Genomic DNA, 21,508 nt, shown 5'->3' with positions numbered 1-21,508 from the left:
AGGTAGTCTGCAAGGATAGAAAATTCAGGTTTCCATGGTGGACACAGGAAGTTAAAGAGGCAGTGAAGGAAAAGAAGAAATATCAAAAGTTCCTGGAAAATAAGTCAGCTTTTGCTCTTAGAGAATACAGAGACAAATGTAAGAAAGCGAAACATTGTGTAAAACTAGCTAAACAAAAGTCATGGGAGGACTTTGGCAAGAACATAGAAAATAAATATCAAGAAGGTGGTAACTGGAGGTTGTTGAAGAAACTTAGAAATGGAGGAAAGAGTACTGTAAAAGGAGTTAGAGATGATAAAGCTGACATGAAAACAGGAGAAAAAGATATCCTTGAAGTATGGAGTAATTACTTCGAAAAATTGCTAAATGAAAGCAGTGATAGCACACTGGCAAAAAAACGCTCAACAGGCATACCGTCAGGAATACTTATCCATACTTGAAGTAGAAAAAAGATCAAAGGCTTGAAATGTGGAAAGGCAGCAGGAGTAGATGATATTCGACCAGAAATGCTGAAGTATGGTGGTATAAAAGTCTTACAGTGCCTGCACTGTGTAGTTCAGATAGCCTGAAGGATGAATTCCCGATGATTGGAGTAGAGCTGTAATAGTGCCCATGTATAAAAAGGGAAATAAAACTGAATGTGAGAATTACAGAGGTATTTCCCTACTGAGTGTTCCTGGTAAGTTCTATGCAAGTATACTTGAGAAACGGTTGAGAAGAATTGTAGAAGAAAAGCTTGGTGAAGAACAAGCTGAATTCAGGCCAAATAGAGGCTGTCCGGATCAGATCTTCACTTTACGACAAATAGTGGAGAAAGCATGGGAATATAACAAATATCTGTATTTAAGTTTTGTTGATCTGGAAAAGGCATATGACAAGGTGCCAAGAGAGAAGCTATTCAATACACTACAGTTATATAGTATCAATGGGGCATTATATCAAGCAATACTTAGTCTTTATTTGAGTTGCAAGTCAGCAGTTAGAATTGAAGGAAGTACAGGAAGATGGTTTAATGTTAAATCTGGTGTGAGACAAGGATGTACATTATCCCCTCTGTTATTCATTAATTATATGGATCACATTATGAAGGAAAGTGGTATTAAACATGATATCAGGATTGGAGTTGATGTCATCTCTTTGCTTTATGTGGACGATGTTATACTTCTGAATAAAGTTGCTACAAGTTTGCAAGATTCCCTGACTAAATTGAATAACTGTTGTAATAGATATAGTATGAAGGTCAGCATTAAAAAGACAAAGACAATGAAAATAGGTAGAATTGTTGAAAATGTCAACTGTGTTGTGAATGGGGAACCTGTGGAACAAGTAAAACATTTCAGCTACTTAGGCATGATTTTTAGTGAAGATGGTAAATTAATTATGGACATACACAACAGAATCAACAAAGCTGGTATGGTATTAAGGCAATTGAATAAATTCACATGGAACAAGAGAGAAATTAGTCTGAATACTAAATTAGCTCTATACATAACAGTGTTCAAACCAGTTTTAATTTATGGATCTTAGAGCTGGGTCAGAAGTAAAACACTTGACCACAGACTAGAGACCACAGATATAAGAGTCCTGAGAAAGATTATAGGTGTGAACAGATGGCATCAATGGCAATATCATATTAAAAAGGAGGATACTAGGAAAGAACTTGACATTGTTGGCATCTAAGTGAACCATACCACCTGAGATTAGCTCTGCTAATCTCAGGTGGTATGGTTCAATTAAACAGAATTGGCGAAGAAAGATTAGCAAAACAAGTGTTCTCTGCTAGGTTGGCAGCAAAACGACCCAGAGGAAGACCAAGATATAGGTGGATTGATACAGTACAATGTGCATTAGACGATAGAAATATAAGATCTGATAATGATAATATTGGAGTCTTGACAAGTAACAGACTGATTTGGAGAAAAATTGTGGATAGGAAGTTAGTAATGATGTAAATTTTTCATGTAGTACTATCATATCCTGTACACCCCTGGAGGGTACATGTCAGGAATTTGATTATGATTATGCACAACTCCAAGGAGTCCATAGATTCATCGAGGGAGACCCTAACATCATGTCAAGAAAAACTATTCGACATTCACACAGTATCTATCATACTTTACCTTGAACTCATTCACAGTCATGGCACTCTCAACAGACTCTGGTAGCTTATTCCATTCATTTGCCATTCTCCAAGTAAAAAACTTAGCTCTAACACCCTTGCTAACCACACTCTTACCCAGCTTCCATGTATGGCCCCTAATCCTTCCCACACCAGTCCTATTCTCAAAAATATCTTCTGAATTAATCTTATAGAAACCCTTTAGTAATTTGAATGTCTCAATCATATCACCTGTTTTCCACCTATCAACTAGTTTCTGCAACCCACAAATCTTCAACCTGTTCTCATAAGGTTCATTCCATAGACCTGCTATCATCTTGGTCACTCATCTCTGGATCCTCTCCACCTTCTCCCCATCAAGAAGAAAACTTGGCATCCATATCTGGGCACAGTAATCTAGATGGGGTCCAGACCCCATCCAGACTACTGTGCCGAGGCTCGATTAAGCAGAAGAATAACCTATTTGTCTCTCCTTTTTAAAGTATTTTTCAGCAACCAAGTGATTTGATGAGCTGATTTAGCCATTTTGCAATGTGCCCCCTAAAATCAACTCCCTATCCACCAACACTCCCAAATCCCTCTCTTCAATCTCCTGGAGTACAGTTCCACCAATGTGATATACTGCTGCCAATCTTTTCACCCCAAAATGCATAATCTTACGTTTTGCCACATTAAATTGACATCCATTCTACTTAGCACAGTCCTCCAAACTATCCAAATCATCCTGCAAAATTTTGACATCCTGTGCACTCACTATTGCTCTACCCAACTTTGCATCAATCGCAAACAAATGAATTAATCCTCTCAGATCCTTTCCGATATCATTAATGAACAAATTGAACAGTAGTGGTCCAAGAACAGAACTCTGTGGCACACCACTAGTCACAGGATGTCTTTTGGACTCTGCTCCTGAATAAACCACTCTCTGATATCTCGATCAACCACCCTGTTATCCATCTCACCAACCTTATATCCATCCCTGTATGCTGCAGTTTGCTGATTAGAATTCCATGTGTTATCCTGTCAAAGGCCTTAGCAAGGTCCAGTAGAATAACTGTAAACTCATTACCCTTATCTTGTTCAGCCGTCACTGTGTAATGAAATGTGAGCAAGTTACTGAGGCATGATCTACCCTTCACAAAACCTTGCTGTCCCCCATACAGTAACCCATTTTCATCTATCCAATCCTGTATTTTCCTCTTGACTATTTTCTCCAAGACCTTGACAATGATTCCTGATATGCTGATCAGTCGGTAATTTACAACAGCAGTCTTGGAACTTCCTTTATACAGTGGAACTATTTTACACTCTTTCCAACCCTTTGGGACTAACCCAGACCCAAGACTCAAATTAAATAAAATGGTCAAGGGCACTGACAATTCTTTAGCCGTTTCACTTACGACACAAGCTGGTATACCATCCAATCCCAGAGATGTATTGACATTGAGGTTTTGTAATAGACTATTCACCTCCAGTTCATTCACCACAATTCCCGTATAAGGTATTGGTTCAGTCATTCCTGCAATGTCACCACCTGGATGATATACTCTTGCAAAATGCTCACCCAGTAATTCCACTATATCAACTGATTTGGTTACCTCTCTACCATCAGCATTCTTTAAAATCATTCTGCCATATACATTTTTTCTTTTATTAGCAACATATCGAAAAAACTGATTGGGATTCTCTTTAACCTGCATGGCTAATATTCTTTCATAATCTGCTTTTGCTTTTCTTACCACACTCGTTACCCTTCTTGCCTGCGCTTTATACTGTTCATGTGCCTGCCGGTCACCTTTCTCCTTAAATTCTCTCCACAGTTGTTTCTTTTTTTTGTAGCTCAAGCTTAATGGTGTCATTCATCCATTTAACCCCTACTTGATTTAATATTCGGATTCTAGGTATACAGTCAGCCATTGCCTTCTGCAAACACTTCTTAACTGCCTCCCAACAATCATAGTGGCATAAAATTAACTGTTATTAGGTGTTTAAAGTATTTTGCATTGGGTTTATTATACATTAAAGATACCAAGAAATTATATACAGTCAACCCTCCTATAACATGGTACTCTTATAACGCAGAGCCAAAATTGCGACAGCCCACCTATAACGAGGTTTCCGTTCAACAACATTCCATCAACTTGATTGGTTTAAGAAGATTCTCTATAGCATGAATTTATCTATGTGTTAAATTTTTACAGTTGAAATTAATGGGGAATTCCCTTCTTTTTGGTGAAGGTACATCACCATTTTCCAATTTCAGTTATCAGGGAATTCCCCTATAAGCGAAGAAACAATGCGAGATCGTTCACAGTGCTCTGTTTTAATGCTTAAAATAGACCGTATTGGCTGTTGCATATTTGTGTGAATTTTTTTATCCAATAGTGCTGCCGAACTTTCGCTGTTGCAACCACCCACCTTGTCATCAATTTTAAGTGCAACTTAGTAGGAAACTGTCTGTAAATCCGTTCAGATGTATATATCACGATTAGTGTTCAATAAAGTGCCTTTTGCTCGCTTAATTTGTGTTATCGTAATTGGACAACATTACACAATACTGTAGGTAATATTTTTTATTTGTTGTAATATAATAATAATAAAATAATTGTTAACCCCAGGTTTGCCTAATGTCAGACACAAAAGAAACAAGAAAACAGTTAAAAAGAAAGTTTATATCTCTTGAGGACAAAATCCAAATTTTAAATCGTTTAAAGGGTGGTTCCCATATAATGCAGTACGAATCAATCTGATTCGTACTAATTCTGAGTTTCTTATAGCGCGGTTTCCATATAACGCGGCACAAATTAACCTAGTTTGCACGTTAAATCTGAGTTTCTTATAACACTGTTTCCATATAACGTGGTATGAATTAATCGCGTTATAGGAGGGTTGACTGTACTTGGTTTTTAATTCTTTATCCAAGGAAGCAAAACAATGTTTTGCTTCCTTGGGTAAAGGATTAAAAACCAAGCACACTCAGGTCTCTTTTTATGCAGATCTTTATTATGCGGATTTGAAATTATGCAGTGCACGCCACAGATACAAGACCTTTCGACACTTCTGCGCATGTCAACAGAAGGAGAATCCATTCTGCTAATAAGGTAATCCAGCATTTCCCAAACTTTTCCTACGACCAAAACACTTCACAAATCCTGAAATTTTCATGGAACACTTGGTTATTTTGTAATGTATTCATTAATAATTAATTGTTAATTTAGCTGTTTTTTATTATTAATTAATAATTGATCATTAATTATTAATTAATAAATTAACTTTGGCCCAATGGAGGGGAAAAAACACCAAAGAAAAGCAATTTCTCTGGAAACGAAAATTGCAATATTAGATCGTTTAGCAAAAAAGAGAGGGATCTACAGTGATTGGTAAACATTTTAATTTAGGCTAATCTACTATAAAAGCAATTAAAAAGAATGAAATCGCAATAAGAAAATCTGTCATTTCTGGCACAAAACTAAGTGCCAAATTATCATCGTACTCAAGAGATGCTTTATTAGAAAACATGGAACGAGTGCTCGTAATTTGGATTGAAGAATTAACTCAAAGAAGAATTCCTATAAATGGTTATTTAATTAAACTAAAAGCTCTTCGGTTTTATGAACAGATGAATATTGTCTAATAGCGATGATAATTCTGATGACAAAATGTTAAAAAAAAAAAATTTACTTTTCAATAAAATTAAATGAAAAAAACCTTTAAAACCAACTTAGGTATTTTTACATTCCTGAATTTTCATAAACTTTTTTTATGCGATTTTAGGTTTATTTTAATTCGTTGCTTCGGTTTTATGCATTTTAGAAAATTATTGGACATACCCCTAATTTTTCAACGTAAGTAAGGCCTTTTTTGTGCGATTTTTTTATATGCGGTTTTCTGTGGAATGTATCTATCGCATAAAAAGAGACCCAACTATATATAATTTCTTGGTATCTTTAACATATAAATGTTATTAATTATTAGTTAAATTTAATTAATTAGCATAAATAAAAAAATTATAACAATTCATTAGTGAATCATTATACTATAAATATGAATTTCTTTTTCACATTATCGTTTAATTTTTGATGTGTAGTGTTAGTAATACATATAATATGTACAGTGTTTTGTATCATATAAGACAATATTGATGTGGGCTGACATACAATTCATATTGTAGACAGACAATGTAAGCTTATGATATCAATAAATACAGTACAGTACTGTAAATGTATTTTCTCTTATGATATTCTTAATAACTTTCTTCTTCTTATGGTCTTCAGTAAATCCCTTGCTTCTTCTTATGGTCTTCAGTAAATTCCTTTCTTCTTCAACTCTTTGTAATACTTCTTCATTGGTGATTTTTTTCAGTCCACTTTATTTTCTCCATGACCACATTTCAAATGCCTCCAACATTTTAGCTTCTTTCTTCCTAATCGTCCATGTTTCTGACCCATATAAGGTCATACTCCAAATATAGCACTTAATAAGCCTTTTCTTTAGATTTTTATTCATTTTATTAATAAACAAATTTTTCTTGCTATAAAAGGCATATTTTCCTTTGTTAATTCTTTCTTTTATGTCCATGTCACATTTTCCATTTTGTTGTATTATACTACCAAGGTATTTGTATTGTCTCACTTGCTCCACACTTTCTCCATTCATCACCTTGATAATTCCTGGTTTCCTGGAGACTCTCATCACTTTTGTTTTCTTTGCGTTAATTTTTATACCATATTTCTTGAATATATTTTAAAATTTTTGCATTAGGTGCTGTAGTTCATCTTCGGTATTAGCTAATAATATTGCTTGATCATCTGCAAATCTAATATTTTATATTGTCTTCCTAGTGATTCCTCTTTCCTCTTCATAAAATGCTTCTTTTATCATTTCTTCTGCAAATATATTGAAGAGCGTCGGTGATAGGCAGCATCCCTGTCTTACACCTCTGCCAATCACACATTTTTTAGTTTTTCCTACTTTTGTCTTTATTATGGCCGTCTGGTTCATATATAATTCAGCTATTAACCTTCGGTCTCTCCAACCTAAACTATTTTGCGTAATATTTCTGTCAGATTTTCCCATTTCACCATGTCAAATGCTTTTTCAAGGTCGATGAAACAAATATAAACTTCTTTATTTACTTCTATATTCCTTTCGCATATGGTCCTCATTACTCCAATTGCATCTCTGGTTCCTCTGTCTTTTCTAAATCCAAATTGATCATCCCCCAGAAAATACTTCACTCTATTATACAATCTTTGATTTAATATTCTTTGCAATATTTTGGAGGCATGTGAGAGTATGCTTATAGTTCTGTAGTCACTGCACTTAGCAGAATTGCTTTTCTTTTCAATTGATATAAGAATATTCTCTGTGAAATCTTTAGGCCATACTCCTGTTTTGTAAATGAGGTTGCAGAGTTTCCGTGTTTCTGTTATATCTTTGTTTTCCAGGTTGTTTTAGGATTTCACTAGGTATTCCATCCACTCCCTCCATCTTTCCACTTCTTAATTCCTTAATTGCTCTTTCTACTTCTCTCTTTAGTATTTCAGGACCTCTTTCTTCTGTTGAGATTTCATTTTGCTCTTCCAATTCAATTTTTGTTGGTCTTTCATTTTTTGCATAAAGTTCTTCGATGTATTCCTTCCATCTTTCACCCTGTATTTCAATATCATAAATAAGTTTTCCTTGCTTATCTTCTAATGGCAGATTTCTTATGCTTTTTTAATATTTGTAATTTCTTTTGCTTTTTCAAACATTTTATCCCCTTTTTTTCATTTCTTCAATTTCTTTACATTCTGTTTTCAACCGTTCCTCTCTTGCTTTATCAGTTTCTCTTTTCAGTTCATTATTTAATACTTTGTATTTTCTTCTTCCCTCTTCAGTGTTTACATTTTTCCATCTTCTTCTTTCTTCCATTTTTCTTATCATTTCATTATAATCCGTGGCTTTTTAATTCTTTTCCCTTCCACAAAACCTATCTCTTCAGCAGCTGTTTCATGTATCAAGTTTTTCAGTTGATTCCATTTTGCATTAACATCCATAGTTTCTTCAGATATATTCTCTTTGGTCCTTATTTTATTTTCCAGTTGTTCTCTGAATTTCCTACCTGCATCTCCTTTGAGTTTTTCTAGGTTCCACCTTTTCTTGCTTTTACCTTTGCTTATTTTCTTAAATCATATTCTTAATTCCATAACAAGCAAATTAAGGTCTGAGTCAATATCAGCTCCTGGATATGTTGATATCCTTTTTACACTGTTTCTGTACCTGTTTTGTTTTAATATATAATCAATCTGGTATCTTGTAATATCACCTGGCATTTTCCATGTCTATCTTCTTCTCTTTTGGAAGTTTAAACCAAGTATTACCAATGGTTAGTTTGTGTCTTTTACAAAACTCTATAAGTCTTTCACCTCTCTCATTCCTTTTTCCAAGGCCATATCTTCCTGTTATTCCCTTCGCTACCTTTTCCCCTACCACCACATTCCAGTCTCCCATCCAGATGGTACACCTTTTAGTTCTGTCTTCTTCCATTATCTCTTCTATTTGATTATATATCTCTTCTACTTCATTTTCATTATGGTCACTTGTGGGTATATATATCTGTAGAATCGTACATCCTGGCTCTGAATCCGCCATCTTGTTAGAACGTAGTTCTTATTTAAATTATCTGTTTTATATTATCTTAATTAATTGTTGGTTGATTACTAATCCAAATATAGAGTAATTTAATTATCCTGCGCCACATTATATTCAGATTAGTCTATATAATATAGTGGAATCAATCATCAACTAACTTCAGCAATCTCACTTTTCTACAGGCTGAGTTTAAAATTAATATTTAAGGCTTCTGCAAGGTCCAATAAACTTTGAGCGGTGCAATGAAGAAAAATCAGGCAAACAACAAGTTGAATCCAATAAAATAAACATTTAATACAGGGTTATAGAACATGTACATTTAAGTAAAACTTTAAAAAACAAGATAATGCAAATCAGCTTAGTCCAAATACTTATAACAACCATAAAACTTTAGGCATCGCACATTCAGCTGTCAATACTATATTCATCCAAATAATTGAAGATGGTTCACACAGTTCAAAGTTACAGAATCTCACAGTAATTATTCTTAAAGTAGAATTCTCTAATTCTCTCTTAGTCAACTAACACTTAATTTAATTATGAGACAGTTATCACTTCAAGGGGGGGAGGGAACACTTTAAAGCACATTTTACTATAATATGATTGTCTGGTGGGGTGATCAACAGTCGCACCTGGGTGAGGCAATCATGCCCCATTTGTAAAAGGTGGTTTGCACATCTGCCATGATTGGTGTGGATTCTTCTAAGGGTTGACCAAGTTTTTTGAGGTAGGCCGAAATCCGAAGGCATCTGTGTTGATCCACTAATTCACGGAAGTCCCCCTGTTGAAGTATTATGCCAGGACTCTTTCCACTTCTCCTTCATGTTAAAACTTGTCTGCGCAAGATTTTTTGCTGTTAAGATTGGAGGGTGCCTTGACTTTAGCCTATTTATTTCTAGGGATGGGATGTCTTCTGGATTGGGAGATCTTGGATTTCCATGATTTTGATGTATTAATGTAGAAGAACGTTGGATCTGCAGATGTGAGGCAGTGGAATGTTGCTTAGCACTTGGAAGCCAGTAGGTTGGGGTTGATTTCACAATTCCAGAAATAAGGCGCATAGTGGTGTTAAGCTGAGCATCAGCCAAGTACACATGGGCGATGTTCCGCCATACAGATGAGCAATATTCAGCTGCAGAGTAACGAGACCAAGAGCAGTGAAGTGTTGTTGTACAGGCAACCTAAGTTGTTCCGCATAGTTTTTGCAGTATATTGTTTCATGTTTTTATCTTGGATGTTGTGTTAATGAGATGTGGTTTAAAAGATAGAGTTCTATCCAAAGTGAGATATTTCGGGAATCTGTTGTAGCATAGCAGTTTGTGGTTGAAGTAGACCATCAGTTCTTTGTTAACTTGAGTATCGTTCAGGTGGAAGCATGAAACTTCTGTTTTGCTAGGATTTGGGCATAATCTCCATTTGCAGAAGTATTCATCTAGGACTGCAAGGCCATTTGTTAGTATATCTGCCATTGTAGCAAAATTAGTGTGTCTGGTGGCTAGAGCAATGTCATCAGTGTAAAAAAAAACTTCTTGGAGGCTGTATTAGGCAAATCTGCAATGTATAAGTTAAAAAGGAGGAGGAGCCAGAACTGACCCTTGTGGGATGGGATGTCTTCCAGTGTTCTTTGTTTACTTTTGTTCTCGTCCATACACACTTGGAATAGGCGGCGCTTAGCATGTTATCAAGTAGTTTTGCTATTGTTCTGCATGGGACTGCACAGAGTAACTTGCAGACTGCACCTTGTCTCCAGACTGTATCATAAGCTGTGGTAAGGTCTAGAAAAGCTACAGCTGTTTTCAGGCATTGTTGGTAGCCTACCTTTATATGTGGTGAGTGACATACCTGATCACAGCAGCTTTGTTTTTATCTGAATCTAGCCATTTACACTAGAACTTGTTCTGTTATCTTAGGGGCAATTCAATTGAGGATGAGCTTTCTAGGAGCTTATAACAGATGCTAAGCAGGCCAATTCTTCGATAATTTTCTGGTTTGTTGTTGGATTTTCCTGGTTTTAAGATGGGGATAATTTTTGTCCTCTTAAGCTCTTTCGGAAGTCTACCAGCTGGAGAATGTCAGAGAAGAAGCAAGCCAACCACTGTCGAGCTTTTTGACCTGACTTCAACAGGAAATCAGGATGATTCCATTGAAACCTGGAGCCTTGCCTGGTTTCATATCCATTAGAGCAGTTTTAATATATCTTCAAGAGTGAAAGGTCACAAATATAGAGATCCTGATGGTCTGTTATTTTTCAAATATGTAAGCTCTCTTTTTAATTGAAGAGTGTGTTGTTTGTCCTTGGCAGTGTATTTGGATGTGTTGACAATATGTGATGCATGTTGGTTAGGAGAAATAGCTGATTATTCCCAGACATTCAGGATGCCACTACCTAGTTTTCTTAGAAGGCTCCATGCTTTTCCATTCCATCTATTCGATTTTCTAATCCATTGTCCCAAAAAATTGAGTCTTTCTACTTTCTCAGTCCATTTCTTCTGTCAGTTGGTGTCAAGGTTGTGAATGAGTTCATTTGCAATGTCAGGATTGCCACACTCTAGGTATTCTTGATACAGGTTATTACTATCATCGTTCCATCTAGGGATATACTCATTGCGGAAGCCTCTTGGTATGGTCTTCTTACCTACAGCTAAAACAGCTCCCACGAATCACTTGTAATTATTGCTTATTGGAGGAATCCAATGGACATATTTGTCAAGATAGGCAGCATATGTATCCCAGTCGGCTTTCTGGAAGGTCCAGCAGGGATGTTGGATGGATCTGACAAGGGCTACCTGCAGACCTACTTCTAATATAATTGGTCTGTGTTGGCTTTGCAGAAAGTTGGAGAAAACTCTCTTCTCGATGTAGGTAACGGTCATCCATTGTTGTCTTGAGTGATGAAGCAGAGGTCGAGGGGTTGTACTCCCTGTTCCAAGCTGCTGACCTGAAGGAAGGTCTGTCTTTTGCATCGAAAATTAGCTGCATGTTGTGAATTTCTGCCCATTCAGTCAGTCTCTCCACATTCATTGTTGAAGCATATTTCCATAGCGTGTGGTGGCTGTTGAAGTCACCTATATGCATCACAGTGTGGTAGAGTGAGGACAACTGCTTAGCATATGTCTCAGACACATTTCATTGGTTTGAAGCACTGTCTAGAGCAGCGGTCGGCAACCTTTTTGGAGTGAAGAGCCATTTTTAAAATTATATCTGTTAAAAAAAAAAAAAATTAGGGAGCTGCATGCAGTGATGAGCAACCAATGGTCCGTGGGCTGCATGCATGTTTTTTGTGCGGTCCACGGTGTTCGTTTTGTACGGCAGAATTAGTATATTTTAATTAAAAATCTATTTTATGAATGTTGGTTTTTACATGTGGATTTAATTATGCTGGATAAAAAATTTCAAACATTTCAAGCATGAAAGTATTAAATTTTTTAGCATCGCATGAGTACTATTTTCAATTATAAAATATCCTTGACTTAATGTAAAATGTCCTTAATTTATTGCAAATGCTATATTTAGGGTTTTTAGTTTCTAATTTAATAAATAACATTCATTTCAAATTATTCAAAAATAGATTGTTTATTAATGAAAAGAGCCGCAATTATTCATTCAAAGAGCCGTATCTGGCTCCGGAGCTGCAGGTTGCTGACCGCTGGTCTAGAGCATGGATTTACAGGTAACCCTAGTTTAACATGGTACTTATACACTGCGGTTTTGATATAACGCAGTCTACAATTTCTAATAACCCTTTATTTTTTTCATATATTTTTCGCCGTGGGACTTAAAAATCAAATTTTATCTTCGTTAAATTTGTGTCTGCCAGTATCGTGCAAGTAGTCATAAGTATTGAATTTAGTTTTATTGTATCCCTGAATAAGGTACTGTACAGAGGCTTTTGCAGTCTGTGTAATTCTCATCAAATAGTACAATTAGAGACAGCTGGAATAAAAATGGCACTAACGAATGAATCACATGCCCCCCCTCACAGAAACTATGCTGTATAGACTCGAGCAAAACCATATGTTGCACTGAAACACAGTATCTAACTAAAAACTATTGTCCAATTTTCCAATTATGAAAGGAGTGTGTTTTATTGCATTTGAAATTCTCGATGTCATTATGACAGATCACAAAGGCTAACTTAAAATAAAATTCTACCAAGGATTGAAACATGCCATATAATGAGTGTGTAAGTTCGCCTGCCACTTCAAACGCAAACAAGCCATAAACTTCAACCAAGGGTTGAAACTTTTGTGTGAGTTGAGCCAGTCGGTAATGAGAAGTTCTGTCAGAACGATAAATGACACCCTGTTGTGAATGTGTTAAAACTAATAGTGAATGTTATGACCGTTTCAGATGTAACGGAATTCGATTGAAGAGAATTAGCATTTCAACTCGACACTTGTCGGTTGCCTTTGTCTTTGGGTTGCACGATCTTTTGTTAATACTGCACCAATTGTATGCACGTCTTTATAGCTGCTCTCTTGTGTAAAACAAAATTCAACTTGTACATATTTAATAATTAAAAAAAAGTTGAATAATTTATAAGCGTATAAAAGGATATCACTTGTAAATCGTTGACGTTCCACCTCTACCACGAGTGCCATAGGTTCACCATATAGGGTTTACTGTATAAAGTGTTTATTGTTGAAAATTATCTTCGTTTTCTGCCAGGAAAGCGCATTAAAAATCATAAGTGTGTTATTCTCAAGCTGAGCAGTTTATTTTCTGGTAAGTTACATGTGTAATGCTTTTTTTTTTTTATGTAAAAGTTTATTTTTATTGTAATGGCCATTAAAACTGCAATGAAAGGGAAAAAACCAACATTGAAGAGGAAATTCATTTCTCTCAAAGAAAAAATTAAAATCTTGGATCGGTTGAAAATTGGGGAAAAACCAGAAGTTGTTGCAAGGACTCTGAATTTAAATGAATCAACAATTCGAACAATGAAACAAAATGAACATAAAATCAGGGAAAGTGTTATTTCTGGGTCAACGGTAAGTGCAAAGTGCGTTGCTCATGTATGCGATATTTTAATTGAAAAAATTGAGAAATCTAATGATTTGGATTGAAGATTGCACTCAAAAGAAAATTCCTTTGGATGGACACCTTATTAAGCAAAAAGCTCTCAAAGTTTATAAACATTTAAAAGAGCTTGATCATGATTCTTCAGAAGAAATCTCTCAGCATGGATTTTGTGCCAGTAAGGATTGGTTCGAAAACTTTAAAAAGCGGTTTTCTTTGTATATTCTTAAAATCCAGGGAGAATAAGCATCAGCAGATGTTGAAGCTGCCAGGAAATACCCAGCAGAACTTTTAAAAATCATTGAAGAAGGTGGTTATAATGCAGACCAGGCGTTCAATGAGGATGAATCTGGATTATATTAGAAAAAATGTCAAAATACACCTATGTTTCGAAAATTGAAAGATCAGCTCCTGGATTCAAAGTTTCCAAAGATAGAATTAATCTACTGTTTTGTAGTAATGCATCAGGTGATTACATGACAAAACCAATGTTTATTAACCGATCCGCAAATCCTTGTGCGATGAAAGGGCTCGACAAGTCCACCCTGCCTGTTTATTGGCAGGCCAACAAAAAGCATTGGTTACAGCTAGCATGTTTGAAAATTGATTTTTCAAGTGTTTTGTACCCGATGTAGAAAGTTGCACAAAGAAAAAAGAATATGGACTTCAAAATTCTACTGATTTTAGATAATGCATCAGGCCACCCAACAAGTTTAAGGCATCCGAATATTAAAATAACTTCTTTGCTGCCTAATACTACTTCACTTATTCAACCACTCGACCAAGGAATAATATCAACAATTAAGTCATATTATATTTGACAAACATTCCAATTAATTTTGGAAAAAATGGAATCTAATCCTAACACGGCACTGCCTAAAGCATGGAAAAAGTTTTCAATATTGAATTATGTGAAAATTATTTCTCTGTCCATTAAGGAATTACAATTCTTTATGGTTGAATGCTTGCTGGGGGGGGGTGATGATGGCCTGAAGACGTTCTGAAACAAAATTTTACAACTCCAGCGGATGCCAAGCTACGTCGTATAATAAATGTTGTACACATTTTTGGTGGAGAGGGCTTTTGCGATATGGTTGAAAACGAAATTAGTGACTTAATTGATGGAGAAACAGATTTAAATGAGGAGGAACTGGTACAATTAATAGATGACAGGGAAAGTTCTGCCAAAGATTCAGATTGTGATGAATTCGTTAAAGAATTCAGTTTAAAGAAATTAGCAGAAGGAGACTTGGCAAGAAAGTTAGGAAGTTATTTTACTGATAATGATCCCTCAATGGAGCACTCAGGAAAATTCACAAGACAATTGGATATTTATTTAGCTCCATGTTATGAACTTAATAAAAATTTGCAGCATAGTGGTAAGCAAGATCTTATTACTGACTTCTTGATTACTAAACCAGCCGAAATAAGCAATGAGAATTATACAAATGATGTCCAAGAGCTTGCAAGTGATGACGACGTCCAGCCACTCATAAATAAAGAACATCTACGAAATGTTAGTTTTGAAGACAGTGATAACGATTTAAGTATGTGCTTTATTTTATTGTGTCTAAAACATTTATGCATTATATTGTAATGAAATTTATGTACAGTTTGTAATTTTTATAATTTTATACTATGTATTTGTCTCATACTTTGTTTTCTTAACTTACATGAATTACCTGAATTAAATAAAAATATTGTTTTTGTTGGATGTGTCATTGTTATTTATATAATTTAAAAAAAAAACGATTTCGGAACCTAACACTACTTTTTCTATGTGATCTAAGTCTCGCATAATGCGATTTATATAACGGGGCATTTCTATGGAACCTAACATCCACGTTATACGAAGATTACCTGTAATGACGTCAGATTCCAAACTCACTGGCAAATCAGTAATACTGCAGCCTTCTTTATAAAGCTTTCCAATAATTCTTCCCTTGCGTGAAATCATATAGATGATATCTTTGGGACATTACAAGACATCAGAGTTTGCAACTTTATTCTACTTATCCACTGTTTTCCATTATTATTGCCTGGGCACCGGGCACCTCCATGGAGTCCTAAGACTCATATTATGGGAGACTCAAGCGTTCAACACAATATTTATCGTACCTCAACTTTTGCAACATCAAACTATCCTCATAAAAGAAGCATTCTACTCATCACTCTTGGTCACTTGCTTCTGGATCCTCTTCACCACTTCATCGCCAAGATTCTCAGGTGACCACACCTGAGCACAGTAGCCCAGATGTGGTTGTATTATATGCTTTATAAGGAAGAATGATAACCTTCTTATCTCTGCTTGTTAGTGTGTTCCATAACCAAGTAATCTTGTGAGCTACCCTTGCTACTTTAGCAATATGTCCTTTAAACTTCAACTATCTTCTACTATCCCCCAAAAGAAAAGTGTATGACTACACTTTTCAACATTGACATCCATTGTTTTGTCTATACTGACAGCCTGTTTAAATCATTCTGCAAGCTCTCTACATCACCGTATTAACTATTACTCTACCCAACTTTGCATCATCAGCAAAAAACAGTGTCTCCCTTCAAATCATTTCCTATATTATTTGCGTACAGATGAAATATCAGTGGCAGAAACACACAGCTCCATGGCACGCTACTAGTCACCTGCCTTCTCCTGAATTCTGTTCCTCCATATACACTGGTGTCCAAAACCTAAGGGCAAACATTATTTCTGAAGATTACAACCACAAATTCAGATGAATCAGCTTATGGCAATTTGTATAACTAATGATTTCAAGTAGAAAGTGGGTACACCTTTGGATTTCTGCTCAGGACATGGACTGGTTATTACTAACACCATGTTCCTACATAAAAATGTGCACAAATTCACATGGAGAGAAGAAGCAAGGAATAAGAAAAGTCTCATTGACTATGTTATTGTTGATAGTGATGTTTTCTCCCTGCTGCAGGACACCAGAGCGTACAGAGGATTTGAAATTGGAAGTGATCACTATTTAGTCTTGAGCAGGATAAAATTCAATTTCATATTGAAAAGAATGACATGTAAGAAAGTTTTAAAGCGAATAAAAGTTGAGCAGCTCTCAGATGTGAACTGTAGACTAAAATACACAAAGATTATTGAAGAAAAAATGAAAGAGTTTGAGAACAGGAATCAAACCTTGGAGATTCAGTGGCAAACTCTGAAGAAAACATTTATTGATTCAACCAGAAAGGCATGTAGTGAGATTGTCTGCAAGGATAAAAAAAATCAGAACTCCCTGGTGGACACAGGAAGTTAGAGGCAGTGAAGAAAAAGAAGAAAGCATATCAAACGTTTATGTCAAATAAGTCAGCTTGTGCTCTTAGAGAATATAGAGATAAATGCAAGAATGCTAAACACTGTGTAAAACTTGCTAAACAAAAGTCATGGGAGGACTATGGCAACAATATATAGAAAATAAATATCAAGAAGGTGGCAAAATATTCTAGAGGTTGTCGAAGAAGCTTAGGAATGGAGGAAAGAGTGCTGTAAAAGGAGTTAGAGATGATAAAGGTGACATGAAAATGGGAGAAAAAGATATCCTTGAAGTATGGAGTAATTACTTTGAAAAACTGCTATATGAAACAAGCAGTGATGATAGCACAGTGGTTAAAAAACACTGACCAGGCATGGAGTCAGGAATACATATCCATACTTGAAGTAGAAAAAGCCATCAAAGGCAAGTATACTTGAGAAACGGTTGAGAAGAATTGTGGAAGAAAAGGTTGGTGAAGAACAAGCTGGATTCAGGCCAGATAGAGGCTGTCTGGATCAGATCTTCACTTTACGACAAATAGTTGAGAAAGCATGGGAATATAACAGAGATCTGTATTTAAGTTTTGTCGATTTGGAAAAGGCATATGACAAGGTGCCAAGAGAGAAGCTATTCAATACGCTGCAGTTATATGGTGTCAATGGGGCATTATATCAAGCAATACTTAGTCTTTATTTGAGTTGTAAGTCAGAAGTTAGAATTGAAGGAAGTACTGGAAGATGGTTTAATGTTAAATCTGGTGTGACACAAGGATGTACATTATCCCCTCTGTTATTCATTATCTATATGGATCACATTATGAAGGAAAGTGGTATTAAATATCATATCAAAATTGGAGATGTTAATGTCAGCTCTTTGCTTTATGCAGATGATGTTATACTTCTAAATAAATCTGCTACAAGTCTGCAAGATTCTCTGACTAAATTGAATAGCTTTTGTAATAGATATGGTATGAATGTCAGCAATAAAAAGACAATGACAATGAAAATAGGCAGAATCATTGAAAATGTCAACTGTGTTGTGAATGGAGAACCTGTGGAACAAGTAAAACATTTCAGTTACTTAGGCACGATTTTTACTGAAGATGGTAAACTAAATATAGAAATAGACAACAGAATCAGCAAAGCTGGTATGGTGGGAAGTCAATTGAATAAATTCATATGGAATAAGAGAGAAATTAGTCGGAACACTAAATTAGCTATACAAGAATTATGGATCTGAGAGCTGGGTCAGAAGTAAAACACTTGACCAAAGACTAGAGACCGCAGATACGAGAGTCCTGAGAAAGATTATAGGCGTGAACAGATGGCATCAATGGCAATATCATATTAACGACGAGGATATTAGGAAAGAACTTGACATTGTCAGCAGCCAGGAATGTGTTAGCAGAGCTAATCTCAGGTGGTATGGTCACGTAAACAGAATGGGAGAGGAAAGATTAGCAAAACAAGTGTTATCTGCCAGGTTGGCAGCAAAATGACCCAGAGGAAGACCAAGATATAGGTGGATTGATGCTGTACAAAGTGCCTATATGAAAACAAATTTAAAATGTTTTAAGGCTAAGTAGATTTTTTTATTTTAAAAGAAACGTAGTTAACTTTTATTATTTATTATTTCTTTATTTTTTATATTTTAATGGAAAAGATCACACATTGGTGTTGGTTCACAAACTTTGCTTCCTGTGTATTTCGGCGCTTAATGAATATTAGTAAATATTGCTTATGTGTTTCATTTCAAAGCAGTGGTTAATTGTATTTACTTCAAATGCTCTCCAGGGAAGCTCCAAATCTTCCTGTCCCTTTCATCACGCGTTCGTAATCAGGGACTGTTAATATTGACTATATATATATATATCAAAACTCGTTTTATATTATCACTGTCATCTGAGCTAGTTTTCTGTTACCAATAAAAGTTTCGCATATACTTCACACATGAAAAAAAGCTTAAACAAGTTCGTGTGGGGAGATTACTCTCTTGCAGTGGTAAACAACACCCTTCCCTAATAGCCACTATACTGCAGAGGCAATAAAAACAAGTACTTTTATTATGCCAGTGAATAAGGTATGATGAGGTTGTGTAATATATTTCTTAACAAATAGTGCAATTAGAGACAACTGGGAATGAATCACATGTTCCCTCATACAGAAACTATGCTGTATAGACTGAAACAAAACCATATGTTGCATGGGCAAACTCAGTATCTAACTAAAAACTATTGTTATTAATTAGATATGTGTGAGTTCGATTTCCCAAGGCAGCAATAACATTCAACTGAATATGTTAAAATTCGTAAAAGTGTTAAAACTAAGTAATATATATATATAAAAATGAATGTTATGGCACTTTCACATATGGAAATCGGTTGAAGAGAGTTAGCATTTCAACTCAATTGTCAGCTATGCTTTTATCTTTCGGTTGCGCGATCTTTTGTTAATACCGCACCAATCATATGCACGTTTTAATAACCCTGCCTTTTGTGTTTTGTTTCACATTAGGCTTAATTACCTTAAAGGGAGAAAAATCACAAAAGAGAAAAATGTTCCTGGTCCTGGGATTCCCTTATTCAGGTAATATTCACTAATTTCATGTTATCAGTCTGTGGTGTGCCAGTATCGGTAAGTGGTGATATTATTTGATCTATTCTACGTTAAAAACCCTGAGATGGATAAGTGGCTGATAAAAAAATAAAAAAAAATTCCTGCGAACAATCAGAAGAAGCAGAAACAGACTCAAAAAAAGGACAGTATATCATATTTTACCGAACAGCCCGCATCGTCTTCAGAATCAAACGCTAAGAGGTAAAAAATGTAATATATGCATTTGATTTTTGCAATATTCGCTGTGTATGTTTTGTATTGAATATAAAGACAATAAATATTATAATAATATAATCTCCCTATTATGATTTTCGAGGGGGAGCCGTGAAATATTTTAATTTTTGCAAAGTGGCCCTGACATTCAGAAGTTTGGGAAGCACTGCCTTAGACGATAGAAATATAAGATCTGATAATGTTGGAGTCTTGACAAGTAACAGACTGATTTGGAGGAAAATTGTAGATAGGAAGTTAGTAATGATGTAATTTTTTTCATGTAGTACTATCATATCCTGTACACTCCTTGAGGGTACACGGCAGGAATTTGATGATGATGATGAGTGGGTACACCTTCAGATTTTTGAGTCTTGTGCAAAGGGGTCACGTGATAGTACTCAACGGGGCAAAAGGCTGCACTAAGTGGATTATGTTTGAAGGAAGCTCTTTTTGTGAAGAATAAAGTTGAAAACTTGGATGTCTTGTAATGTCCAAAAGATATCATCTATATGATTTCACGCAAGGGAAGAATTATTGGAAAGGCAAGAAGAGAAGGAAGAGGAAGGACCAATCTACAGATAATATAACAGATGTATATTACATGAACCAAGGCATGGTCCAGCATCGAGTACCTCGGGTTTGCCACATCTGCACTCACTAAAGTGAGCCCCCGAGGATATTTTATGATCTGTTATTTTTTGTTATAATGATATCTTTGAGCTGTTTGGTTCTTTTCTCCTCTTAGAGGACAATTCCATTACATGACTTATTAGATATCAACTTGTTCTTCAGATTTTGTCATTCAGTTTCTCAAGGTTTTGTTTTCAAAGACCATTGCAAAAAATGGTTTCCAAAAAAATATGCTAACATTAAGGTTGCTTAATATGATGGAATAAGAATTATTATTACAGTGAATGGTTTTTATGATTTTATGCTGAAAATAACGGGACTGTAGAGTCTCCCCCCCCCCCCCCAATCACCAGTTTTATAAAATTGCTTTCAATGGAATTTTTAATTTTCATGACATAAAACAAAGTATTTATGTGGTTATTTAATGCAAAATTTAAAGCTTTGCTATATTTGTTCTTTCTTCCTCAGCAAAAACTAGAACAGGCTGTATTAGAAGCTAGGAATACCTGTGATCAAAGTCAGAAAGAAAGAGACAGGCTGTGTGATTTAAATGTGAAACTAAAAGAAATTCTGGACAGCAAGGACCAGGAGATTGCAGCATATTCTGTTATTATAGAGGTAATTTTGCAGTAATAGAAATTCTGTGATCTCAAGCGAAACTAATATTTTTCATCCATTCTTGTTCAACCAAGATATGTTTGAGCCTCTTATTAGAAGAGGCTCAAATATATCTTGTTTGAGCATCTTAAAAACCCTAATTAGGGATTTGAGGTCAAGCATTGTAGAGTTGTGTGTAGGGCCATTTTGCTTATTCTGTGGGGTAAAAAATGTTCCTCACACCATAAACAGCATTCAAACCAAGATCTTTCTACCCAAAGGGTTCATCTTTACCGTCTGAGCTATGGAGGCTTGATAATTTATAAGTTATTTTAATTTTGTGGCCATTTATTGATTCAATTTAGTAAGCTTAATTCAGCACTGGGCCATTGCATTGCTTATAGCATGAA

At 35.4% G+C, this 21,508-nt stretch overlaps 1 protein-coding gene across 2 annotated transcripts in view; it reads left to right on the top strand.

Moving 5' to 3' along the window:
• The window catches only part of LOC150105642 (protein Spindly-A-like), a 203,450-nt gene that overhangs the window by 79,151 nt on the left and 102,791 nt on the right, over positions 1 to 21,508 (top strand). The window contains exon 5 of one of the 2 annotated variants that reach the window (XM_090394964.1): positions 20,970 to 21,119. The exons of the other annotated variant lie outside the window; for it this stretch is intronic. Within the exon in view, the coding sequence (XP_090251090.1) occupies positions 20,970 to 21,119 (150 nt within the window). The remainder of the gene's footprint in view (positions 1 to 20,969; positions 21,120 to 21,508) is intronic. 2 annotated transcript variants of the gene reach the window in all.

Source organism: Typopeltis vanoorti, chromosome 6, assembly GCF_054136105.1.
Source record: "Typopeltis vanoorti isolate ZY-2024b chromosome 6, IOZ_Tvanoo_1.0, whole genome shotgun sequence".
Taxonomy (NCBI): domain Eukaryota; kingdom Metazoa; phylum Arthropoda; class Arachnida; order Uropygi; family Thelyphonidae; genus Typopeltis; species Typopeltis vanoorti.
This window is presented reverse-complemented; position numbering and strand designations above follow the sequence as displayed.